This window comes from Lutjanus erythropterus, chromosome 3, assembly GCF_056507025.1.
Source record: "Lutjanus erythropterus isolate fLutEry1 chromosome 3, fLutEry1.hap2, whole genome shotgun sequence".
Lineage (NCBI taxonomy): Eukaryota > Metazoa > Chordata > Actinopteri > Lutjaniformes > Lutjanidae > Lutjanus > Lutjanus erythropterus.
This window is the reverse complement of record NC_139319.1, coordinates 20,806,102-20,818,340: the sequence shown is the minus strand read 5'-3', so window position 1 is coordinate 20,818,340 and position 12,239 is coordinate 20,806,102. Positions and strand designations below refer to the sequence as shown.

The 12,239-nt window shown below is 39.9% G+C and overlaps 1 protein-coding gene across 2 annotated transcripts in view; it reads right to left on the bottom strand.

The window, feature by feature from the left end:
• doc2g (double C2-like domains, gamma) overlaps nucleotides 1-12,239 on the bottom strand; it is a 75,008-nt gene that overhangs the window by 16,516 nt on the left and 46,253 nt on the right. For both annotated transcript variants that reach the window (XM_084713002.1, XM_084712993.1), the window contains exons 6-8: nucleotides 10,015-10,141; nucleotides 9,701-9,757; nucleotides 6,877-7,001 (exon numbers count right to left, since the gene is read on the bottom strand). In XM_084713002.1, coding sequence (XP_084569128.1) covers nucleotides 6,877-7,001; nucleotides 9,701-9,757; nucleotides 10,015-10,141 — 309 coding nt within the window. The remainder of the gene's footprint in view (nucleotides 1-6,876; nucleotides 7,002-9,700; nucleotides 9,758-10,014; nucleotides 10,142-12,239) is intronic.

Genomic DNA, 12,239 nt, shown 5'->3' with positions numbered 1-12,239 from the left:
GAGAGAGAAGTGGGAGAGGGCGCCAGTGTTAAAAATAAGAACCAAAGTTAGAACACAATATGCAAAAACAATGTGATATAAAAAAAATGAGTGACAATTGGAAAGAGGAGCTAAATATAAGCCTGCTGCAGAGAGGAGTCATGATTTGCACTTCACACGAACATTCAGAGGGAAAACGAGAGCGAGAACAAAACTGTAACGGATGGCAGTGTGCTTGGTCAGCAGAAAATATCTGACATGTTTTGCACTTTTTCTGCCTTCACATGTCTTTTCTCTGACAGAATACTTTTTAATAGATTTTTTTGTAATGTGTGAAGAGAAGGGGAGGGGGTCCTTCTGAAGGATGTAAACTCATTTAGTCTTTAAATGCTAATTTGTCCTTTTAAATGGAAGACAAATTAGTTCTGAGATAATTCTGACCTTGTGTCACTTGAATGGCTTCTAAAGGCTGATTGAGAGTCACGGAGAGAAAAGACCAATTGGAAAAGCCCTCCGGACAACACACACACACACACACACACACACACACACACACACACACACACACACACACACACACACACACACACAGTATGGATACAGAGAGACTTGCATCAAGATCAGTTTTAGTTACAGATTCCCCAAGAGGACTGCTGGTGTTGCAGCTGCAGGACATCAGTCCTCTGACAGTGAAGTATGTCAGAAAGCTAGCTAAGCAAATTAATTCCTTACTATGTCGACTTAATTGCCCTTTATACTCCAGAGACGCAATTTACCTATGCCAGCAATACATTCACCTCCTTTTTTGTTTAAAGTTAACTTCACTGCAGCTTCACGGCATTAATTATGTCTAAAATCACAAAAGGGTGAACTGAAAGAGCTTTGTATACTCTACAGATTAACTGAGGTACTGAGGTAAAGAAATCTCTTTGTGGTGGATACAAAAGACAACAAAAGGAAACTCTGGCAGCCAGACAAATGAAAAATCCAAACAACTTAAGTGCCAGAAAAAAGGATCAGATCAGAACACTGGCTTAAACAGTTCATGTAATCTAAAGACAGCCAGTGTAAAGAACAAGAGCAGGGAGACACGAGAAAAAGGAGCAAAATACAACATTGAAGGTAAGGAGAAAAGAGTGACAGACAGAAGAGGAAGAGATAGATACTTTTCTATTGGACTCAACAGAACAGAACATTGTGCATCAAAATGGGGCGATACACAACAAGGCACCCGTTTTCAAGTAGAGGAACAAATCAATACCTCAGAGAGAAAGAAGAAAAACATCCACCAGTCTGTGCGTGTCTGAGCAGGAGTAAGAGTTTTCTTTTTTCTAAGATGAGAGTTTCCTTTCTGTTTTTTTGTGTCTCTCATCTCTCTACAGATACACAGAAGACCTTTACAATCCCAAAACTGTGGTTGAGTAGTTTCCACTTATAGACCATCAGATAAAAATGCTTTTCAATTGTCACCGTCTCTCTCATTCAGACCAAAACTGCTCAGTATTGAAAAAAAAATTGCTTCCCACCTTCCATTGACAAAAAGTCCTCTGAATTAAACTACCAAATATGTTACTGGTCCACGCCATCATCATAAATAAAGATGGATGCCACGTCTCCACATCATCTCACTGTGCAACACCGAAACCAAAACATCTCAGACACGAGCGCTGCCATATTGGGTCATTTGGAGCCTGTGTGGTAGTGATCAGGGTTGGAGTCACGCTTTGGAGATCCCGCCCTCACAGCCAGCCGACTCAATTGCAAGCAGAGCTAAGCTGTCAATCAAGATGTGAAACCCACTTTATAGGATCAACTAACTGACCAAAGCACTTGAACAAACATCAGTGTGATAAGAACTACCTAAAATGACAGAAACCATCTTTGAGAAAACTTTATTCAATGTGTACTTCGATGTTTTAGTTTGGTCCACGTCCTACCTATTAACAACGGGATGAGAGCGAGATGTTTTGGCTTGACTTTGGGGAGCTGCTGTGTTGTCCATTTCTAATCTATGTCAGTGGTCCTTGCCCTCTAGAACAACATGCAGAAGTGTTTCCTGATCTGACATACAGTGTTGAATGCACTAAGAGTGCCGTTCATTTAACGTGTTTTTGGCAAACAGAGAACTGAAGGAATCCATTTGTAACTAATGAACGTTAATGTGAGCGTCATCCATTCCTGAGAGGGATAACAGCACTAACATGTCACCTGCTAGAAATGGTGTGATGCAGACTCACAACAGTAAGAGAGAGAGAGAGAGAGAGAGAGAGAGAGAGAGAGAGTATAAATATAGACAGAAGTGTCAATGTGATATAAAAACTTTGTTTGATCATGCAGCATGAACAGTATGATCTGGGCCACACTACAGACTCTACAGTCTCCCATGTCTTTTCCCACATGGAAATTACAACAGTAAATTTCACACACACGTTTGCTATCTGCTTTGGTGTAAAATGTTCTCAAGTTTTATCTGTAATTATCTTTAACCACAGATCCTGGACATTTAAACAAAACACATGAAAATCACGCACCATTTAATAGCCTATGATGTCATCATACAGTATAGACTCCAGCATCCCTGTTAGAAAGTGGCGCTATTTAAAATTGAATTTTGAAAAAAAGGAAGAAGTGAACATGAACTAGCTTATGTTTTCAGACTGTAAACTTGATTTGAAATTGAAATGGTTAGGTTAGGTGTTCGCACATAAAGAACTTGGTTACATTTAGATAAAATATTAAAATAACTAATGCCTGCACTCATATAGGCTAGCGCTCATGCTCATCATGTTTTTTTGGTTAAAATGGCCCTCACTGTCATGGTTACAATAATCACCACCTGATTAAGGTTATGGAATGATCATGGTTAAAGAGAAACAACGTTGACTGTCGATAGGAAACAAAAAATGAAGTCATCACTGGTGTGAAACCCTCTGCAGACTTTGTGCCTCGATAACATCACATTGCTTCTTCCTTCGATCCCAACAGACGACACAAAATCCCCACACTGGAGGGCTTTGTCATGTCAACGTAAACAAATGCCAATTTTTGGCATTTGCTGAGACAACTGATGCTCTCATTTTTCTTGCACAGACAGTCCCTCCAGTCAGTGTGCATTAAGGTCAGCAAGCTCCTCATGTAAAGCTGGACTTATGTGTTGATGCATGTACATTCCTCTATGGATTTAGAGAAGGGTATTAGATGCAGAGGCTTGCAGAGAAGCCAGAGAGAACACCTCCCGTGTCAAGTGAATGTCAAATACGCTAACCAGATGATAAAAATTTCCTTTCAGGAGATTGGTTAAGAATAGAAAAGAAAAAAATACATATAAAATAAATGCAAGTGTAAAGTATAAAGAACAGCTGAACAGAAGTCTTTGAATGACACCGGTGCACATTCACTTATCTGCCACCAGCAGAAGCATGTTCCCGATTCAAATCTACCAAGCATCAGGAGGATATTCAGGCTAATCCATCTCTTTTTCTGCATCGTTTACCATCATCCTCAGGCCATAAACAAACATCATCTTGGTCAAAGAGGTCAAAAACAAGCCAAAAGCAGCTTATCTGTTATTGAACCTTAAATAACTGTATTCCAAAATGTATTTTAATCAACCGAGGAAAGTAAAAGAGACTTCTTTCAGAAGCAATTTCAGCAACCTGCTGCTCCTTCTACCTTGCAGCCTCCCACTGCTGGAGGTGGCGTTGGTTTCCGGATCTGTTGTCCTGTGTGGGAGCTCTTTCGCTCCCTGCTCTGTTGATATTTAAGAGCAGCAGGCAGATCAGAGTCTGAGGTGTGTGGGTTTTTATCTGTCACCATCCATGCCTCACAGGCAGGTTGGCTCAGGTGTGCAGTGTTGGATAGTTTGCCTTTCTTCTTCTCTGTTTCACACCCTGAAATGACCTGCATTTGCTGAGAGAAGTGCTCAGTCAGTATGAGTGACAGTGCAAGTGGCAAAATAAGTCTAAGGCCACAACTAGCAATTGTTTAATTATTGATTCATTTAGTGATTATTTGCTTAGTCTATAATATGTATGCATGTCACAATTTCTACTTGTTTTGTGAAAAGTCCAAAGGCATAAGATGCTCAATTTATAATAACATAAAACAGAGAAAAGCTGCAAATCCTCACATTGGAGAAGGTGAATGTCTGGCTTTTTTTTGCTTGATAAATGACTAAAACGCTTAATCAATGATCAAAATTGTTGTTGATTAACTGCTAATTGTAATTGTAAATTGCTGGACTGTGTCTTTGCTGAACAACAGTGACATTTTAACTTCATGACATCTGAAGGTGCCAACTGGCATTACACACAGCTTATCCTCCAGCAGTAAGGATTTAAGGGGAGGATGCAATCCCCCTTGTTAACCTGCCATCTCCACCACTCCATCCCCCAGTATCAGAGAGAGAGCAGGGGCAGAGGGGTCTAGTCTGTCTGACTCACTGATCCTTTATCTGACTGAGGTTTGTACAAGTTAGAATCTATGGCTGCTACCATGGCTTTGAAGTATCTGTAAATCCATGGCGCTGTCCCTGGTGCTGAAGTAGCAGGCAGATTTGCCATTTTTCTCTCAGTACCAGACTTCTGTGATTTTCATCTTGGATCTATAATATTCTGTAAACTATATACTATAAATATCCAATTCAATACAATATTGCATCCTGTGAAAGAGTGAATGACTCATAAAGACACTCTGCTGTCTAGTATTCCTATAATATTTCTACAGATATCGTTCTTACTGTAGGGTTAGGGCCATCTCCCCTTTTACAAATGAACAACAATCACTGATCATGTTTATCTCCTCCATTAACTCACTTCTTCTTCTGAGTTTTAAGCATATGAGACATGGCTTTACATGCATTTGCCCACACTTCTTAGCATTTCCTGGGTGTGTGGGTGTTGTGCCATGCTGGTGTCAGAGCAGGGCATCTGGCTTCACCCCCTCAATCCTGTCAAGATGGTTAAAGGGCGAAGTGTGTGTGACACGTAGCAAAGGTTACACACAGTAACTCCAGTTCTATGAACCTCCGGCCCCAGCTGTGTCCATACTGGACACTAATTCCAAGCAGATTTTGAGTATTTGCATTCAAGACAGTGTTCGATGGTGCCGTTACCTAGCATGGGATCATGGAAGTTGTTGTTGTCCTCGTTGTTAAATAGAACGTGCAGCAAACAGCAATGAACAATCATGCTCCACAAGTAAGCAATATAAACAGCAGCAGATTTGAGGGTGCATGAGAGGGAAGAGCATCCCCCTTGTTAGCGAAATGACCAAAATACACCCCCCTTGTTAACCTGCCATCCCTTTGCTCCATCTCCTAGTAGCCGAGGGCTTTTTTAGTTGTACATGCTCGTCTTGACTGGCTGACTCATTGATCCTTTATCTGATTGAGGTTTGTGAAATCTATGGCCCCGACCATGACTCTGAATTATCAGCAGCCTACAGTATTTGTGCTGCTTATTGACAAATCCATGGTGCTGCAGCAGACAGATTTGCAGTTGTGACTTTTTTCTGCCCGTGTCAGTTTCGTCTAACATCTATAATCTCTTAAGTATATAGAACCAAACGAGTACTTCATGAGTCAGTTCTCTAGATGTGGGCAAACAAAATAAGCCTGGTTTTCAGAGATTTGATTACGGACATGTTACATATTTTGCTTTTGTGTATATTCCAGTCAGTGCACGGACAAAAAAAGCTTGATTCTTGAGTTTGCCATTAATGTACATTATTGTCCCATAATGCAATTCACAAAGGAAGTGGAGGAGCTGCTCACAGTTTAAAAAAATAAAAGTAGTAGTGGGTGGTGGTAAAACAGCAGAACAATAGAACCAGCTAAGAACAGTGTCCTCATTTCCCCAAATCTCTACAACGGAGGAGGTGAGTGCAAAGTTGTCAGGATCCATAAAGTTACAATAGCCACATTTACAGGAAATGTGCCAGGTTCAAATAAACTGTAATTTTCCTGTAACTCTGGTTGAACCCACCATATGAGCCATTTCCCCTGATTTTATACTGCCTAGTCTGTAGTATAGACTATTTTACAGTCACTAAATTTAAGCTATTAGATTCACATACAAACATGGACACAAATTTTGTATTTTTTTTTTCCGTTACACACAATCAAACATTCAAACTTGGCAATATATGTTGTTTTAGAGCTGCAATGATTAATCAATTAATTAAGTTCCCATCCTCCACAACTGTTATCAAACATGACCCCCACTTTTGGAACCACTGGATTAATTAATTAATAACTACCATTAAATTAATTTTCATCTGCTTTGATAAGTGATAAGTGAATCACTTTGAGTCATTTTTAAATAAATAATACGTTTCAAAGTCTCATTTCAGCTTCTAAAATATGAATATTTAGTTTATTTAGTTCAAATTAGGATTTAAGAAACAGTGATCAACTTTTTAAACCATTTTCTCACATTTTATTAACCTAATCGAGAAAATAATTGACAGATTAATCAATAATGAAAATAATAGTTAGCTAATAACAGTTGCAACCCTATCTCTGCTACACTTTCAAAATAAAGGCCTTGGATAGGTTTAGGCACTAAAACTATTTGGTCAGGTTTGGGAGAACATTGTTTGGTTTAAAATAATTACTTCCTTAAAACAATAAATACTGACTATTGATCTCATATGGAAAGTGAACACCAGTCTTCTGAGTCTTACCCACCTCTCCACCCACATCCATCATCAAACACCCATTGATTTGGAAGTCATGCTTACTGTCATGAAAAATAAAAACAATTTGTGTACATGAATCTATTGATAACATTGGCAAAGAACACTGCCATCGAGTACGAATTGCTGATGTAGAATTGCTGCATGTGAGCATAATTTGTGGGATACCAGGTTTGCTCATGAATATCTGACATGACTTACATTTTGACGAAGGGGTCAGAGTAGCCGTTGGAGTCCATGGCAGCCAGATGGGCACAGCGTATGATCCCCACCAGCAGGCAGCTCTTCTCTGTGTTATAGCACAGTGACACCAGGATGCGGCCACGCTGGGGACACAGAAAAACAACGGTGTCAGACAGAGCACCTGTTTGCAGCCTGACGTTTGCCTCATCGGTGAATAATACACAGTGGGGAATCCTGGACCGGGGTCAACAAAGTTTCTCCAAAACATTTTTCACTCAAAGCGACAATAACCACGAAAAATAACGTGAGAAAATAGATTAGATGAGAACATTTTCACTGCTTAGGATATAGATGGGCGTGTCTGTATGGGCAGAAGGAGTATTCAAATTAAAGCTTGTAATTACAGACGTTATCTGAGCCTGGCAAAATGACACCGCTCCTTTTAATCTCCAGGCTGAACCATAAACTGAGTCTAATCAGAGACCAAAAGCTATTAGCCTCTGTCTCTAAAATCACGAAGAGAAATGAGACAAAGACCACCAGAGAAGAAATGATACTGGTGTGTTTTACAGCATGTTGCTAGTCCAGTGAGTAGTTTCAATTCACAGTCGTCTACAAACACCTTTTTTATTTATTTAATGTTTATTTGTAGAGGGACAAGTACCATATGTGACATAGACCAATGCCACACACCTCAGCACTTATAGCCTAAACTAATTTGCCTTTAAGATACTAGAACAAGACAATTTAAAGAACAATACAAGACACAAACTATAATACAGCAAAGCACCATAAAATAAGAAGCACCAAATTATTCATGACAACATGACTTTTCAGTTTGAGTTGCTTGAGTGATCTTGATCAGGATCTAGTTTGACTTCTATACAATAAATAAAAAAAATCCACATTAATTCCCCAGACAGAAAAAGCAGTTTTAGGGACACCTTATAATTCCTGTTGGATGTTCCACGTGTTACTGAACCTGATGCTCTGAGTGGAACCACAAGGTCAGTGAGCACCTCAGGGGCCTGATTATGTAGGCATTTATGGATGAGTTTAATATTTGCAAAATTAATCTTCTGTTGGTAAACATTATGGCTCACAAGCTCTTCTGAGAATGATCGGTCACTCACTCTCATGGGCCACGAGCGTAACTTGAAAGACTTCATATTAATCAATGGCAGCAGTTTGGCCAACACACACACTCAAGGGATCTTTGCACAATTTCCATTTTGGGTTGGACATTTGGATGAATATATCGGATTGGCTGCATCCATCACTGGTTGGTGTTTTTAGGGGATTTTTGTCCTTTTATCTTGCTAATTTAATGTTCTGCATGAGTGACAACTGCTGCTCCACGACACACTCAGCGGCTCAGTCCACACCCACTGAGCCAGGACGAATGAGAGGGAAACAGCCTGTAGAGCCAGACTATTTTCAAATCTAACAAAGTCAGTCTTTTACAGGGACACTGTCGTTGCATTGCTGGGCTTGTCTCCACCCAAGACAACTGTGATTGGTTTAGAGAAATATAAACAAGCCAGACCTTTCTCCAGTGCTGGAGAAAAGTCTCGCTATGCAAGACTAATTTTGCCATGGCTCACACACATCACAGTTTTTGGTCTCATCATGTTTAACCATAGTTGTCTTCGGTTTGTTTGACTGGCAGCAGAAATGGGCGTGCGATATCACTTTACTTTTGAGCCATTACAACTTTGATTATGCCACCCAACAACACAGCAAGATGACATTTTCGCTTGGTTATGTGGTCTACCACCCTGAGGTAATTTGTGTTTGCCTCTAGTTTTTCCTTTGTTTTTCCTCCAGCTAATACCGTGATGTAATCATGATGAAAATGGTCTATTTAGGTCCTTCTACACTGGACAAAAACCCCACTAACACCCACTAACATCTGGCTTTTGTCTGCAGTGGTAAAGGGTACAATTGGCATTCAGTCCTGGGTCAAATGACTCTGTAGTAGTCATGGGTATTCATCAGCTCGAGCTCTGACTGGAAGTGATGGAAACATCACAACCGGGTGGAAACACTCATTTCTGTCACTGTCAGTAATTCTGACTGTTTTGCTCCTTTTTAATAAACATGTGCTGCTTGACTTAACTTGGTTTGACTCAGCACAACAGAGTTTGTACCTGCTTGAACGTGTGTGTTTAACTCACGATGCACTTGTCTTTAAGATGGCAGCTGAACATTTTATTTCCTGTAATTTTTTCACAATAAATGTCCCCTTTTATCTACAATGCAGTGGCAAAATCAGGAAACGCTGGGTTTTCATCAGCAGTAAATTAACATAACTCCTCGCAAGTGAAAGCAAACATGAATCAGTAAAATAAGGCAGAAGCTTGAAAGTAAAAACAGCAACACAGGACAGAAGCAAAACTTCAAACCACAGGGATGCAGTTAGAAGTGACAGTGTAAAAATCTCTTTCTTTCCTGCACACACAAGTTGAGTCTTGACTTTCCAGCACACATCAGGAAGAAAATAAGCAGAAAGGCAAACTCATCTACTGGCAATGGGAAAAGTGTCAATCAACTATTTTAAGCGGGTTTAGACGCATTGAAAAAAAAACAAAAAAAACAACTACATGTACCTGCTAATTTTGGTGTACAAATGGTATTAGACTTAATACCTCCAACATATTTACCAATTAAAATACCTAATTAAACATTCTTTTTTCTTTAGAGGTGTTTAAAATACAGGATAGATTAGAATTGCTGAAGAGAAAATTGGATATGGAAGACTGACAGGAAATTAGAGTGAGTCATGTTTTGGCTGAAAATGGTAACAATAAGATTGGCAATGATGATAAAGCTATAGTTTTACCTCCTCCTCTCCCACCAGCGCTCCCTGCTCCACTGTTTGATTGTTAGTTTCTTTATTCTGAAATGAGAGAGAGAGAGAGAGAGAGAGAGAGAGAGAGAGAGAGAGAGAGAGAGAAAGACATCATGGTTATAGCCTACAGAGCCTCCAGGAGAATATCTATTACACTTCATAATGCAGCATTTCAAATTGATGCCTGATAGCCCCCGGGCAAACATGCACAATGGAAATAGAACACATTTTGATATATATGTCCACAGAAGCCTATTTGATATTTATGCGAACAGTCTGTGCACGGTCACACATAATACACGCACCTGTGCAATTCTTTCCAGGCCCATATTGTAGCGTTTGCTCTCGCCCTCTCTCAGTTTCTTCAGAGCCACTCTCACCTCTCCGATGAATTCATTTCTTCCAAGTCTGTCCATGTCACACACGCACAGCCTGCACATGCAGACAACGCATGTGGATGCAGGGGTGGGGAGGAGAGAAGAGAAGCAGGTGAGTCAGAGAAAAGTTACACGTGAAACTTGCTGCTGCTTTGCACGGCTCATTATTGTGAAGCGAGCATAGACTGTCTGTGCCAAATATATCCAAAGTGCATCTGAACAGTCAATCAGCTGCTCCATCTGCAACACAAGACAGGTTCTCGGTGGTTTCACATGAGCAGCCTCATGAATGATGATAAGCTGTGTGACTGCCGAAGAGACCGAGGGTTTCCAAAGGATTTCAATCAATATCCCTCTTGGCTGTTACTCCATCAGACACTAATTTGTTGTGGGTCTAATTGAAACATGTACGAGGAAAGAGATTTAAAGTAGAAAGCAGGTAATCAGTTTTCCTCCTGCATTTCCTTTAATTGAAAGAACACTGATTATACATCAAATACAGGTGAAACTGATTAAAAGGACTGCCATCAATACATTTGCATACATTATGTGTTGCATATATTATTTGAACTGACTTTTGTGCTTAAAATGTGTTGAGTTTGAAAATTTGAGACTCAAAGAACAACATGACTTTTTACTCCAGAAAGTCTGAACAAAGGTTCACAATTTTGTAATATTGTTTACATTTGATATGATCAGCTTTAGTTTCACATTGCAACATTGCAAACATGACATAACTCCTACCTGTCAACATCGGCATTTGAAAATAAGAGAAACTTTCCGGTGCCCCACTCCACATCATCCCATCACCCATTACATTTAGACAAGGTTACACACAATGAATCCAAAACTTACCACTAGGAACCACTTGCTCATTCATCACATTCATCAATCCTTGCATCCTTGCTCTTTTTCCTTTAGCAGGTGCCGTTTGATTTTTTGTGTTCCAGCTAATGTTTTAAATGCTGCCACCTGTTTGACTGGAAGGAAATGCAGCAAACATACCAAATTAAAAAAAAACCTTGCCAAATAACTGATGGTCCAAGTTGAAAAGTCAGAGGATCACCAAAGTGATTAAAATTTATCTCCTTCTTCACCATGGATATCTGCACCAATTTTATGGCGATCCATTCAATTATTATTGACATTTAAATCCAAAAATGTCAACATCATGATGGCTCGAGAGGAAAAATCAATGGATGACCAAAGTCAGTAGGATGTCAGTCTCAAAACACTATGAAATTGATCATGACGGATGCTGGGAAATAATAGCATTAATGCACATTATTGTTTATAATTGGAGTGGCACAGCATGGCCAAGCATGTGGTTTTGGTGATTTTCAGAAAACCAACATGTATGTAAGAAAGTCTACAGGATCTCCTGGTCATATTTCTTGGAGGTTACAGAGTTAAATCTTTTGCATACATACAGTGATACTGAGCACGATGTCAGCACTGTAAAGATGACTTGATTACTTCCATCTAGATTAGACGATGTAAATTCTTTCTGCGTCTCTCTTCAGTTGGACTTTAAATGTAGAATGAGACAACTGAATCAGTATCGTCTTCTATATTATTGCTACAGTCCTGTGCAATGAATTCTTCCACTGGGTGCACTTATTTAAACTGATGGTGATGTTTGATGGAGGGTGAATATTCCATCAGCTACAATACTCTCTTCACAGCCCATCACCTGCTACAATATTCCCTCTGTGCTCAAATGTTCCCAGATGGACTGTTGCTGCTCTTGATTTCTCCCTCGCTCTTCACTCTCTATGCACACATGCACACACACACACACACACACACACACACACACACACACACACACACATGTTCTCCTCTCTTCCTGTTCTCTTCCCCGTTCCTCTTGACATTTGGACGTTTGACATGCTGGTTCCAGCCTTTTAGTCATAACTGATGAGTATCTCTAGCAGAAGCTTCAGAATAACTCTGACTCATGACCACGGCTGTCAGATGATTTATGTGCCTTTGCTCTGTCATACATGTGGAGTGTCGTTGATGAGACGAGGGTTGCCGTGAAATGTGACACCAGTTCCGCCCAAACTTTTTTGGCTTATTCTGTGTGAATTGCTCCATCCGTTTCCCTCTCTCCCACAATTTTCCAGCTTTAGAATTTCTCTAAAAACCAG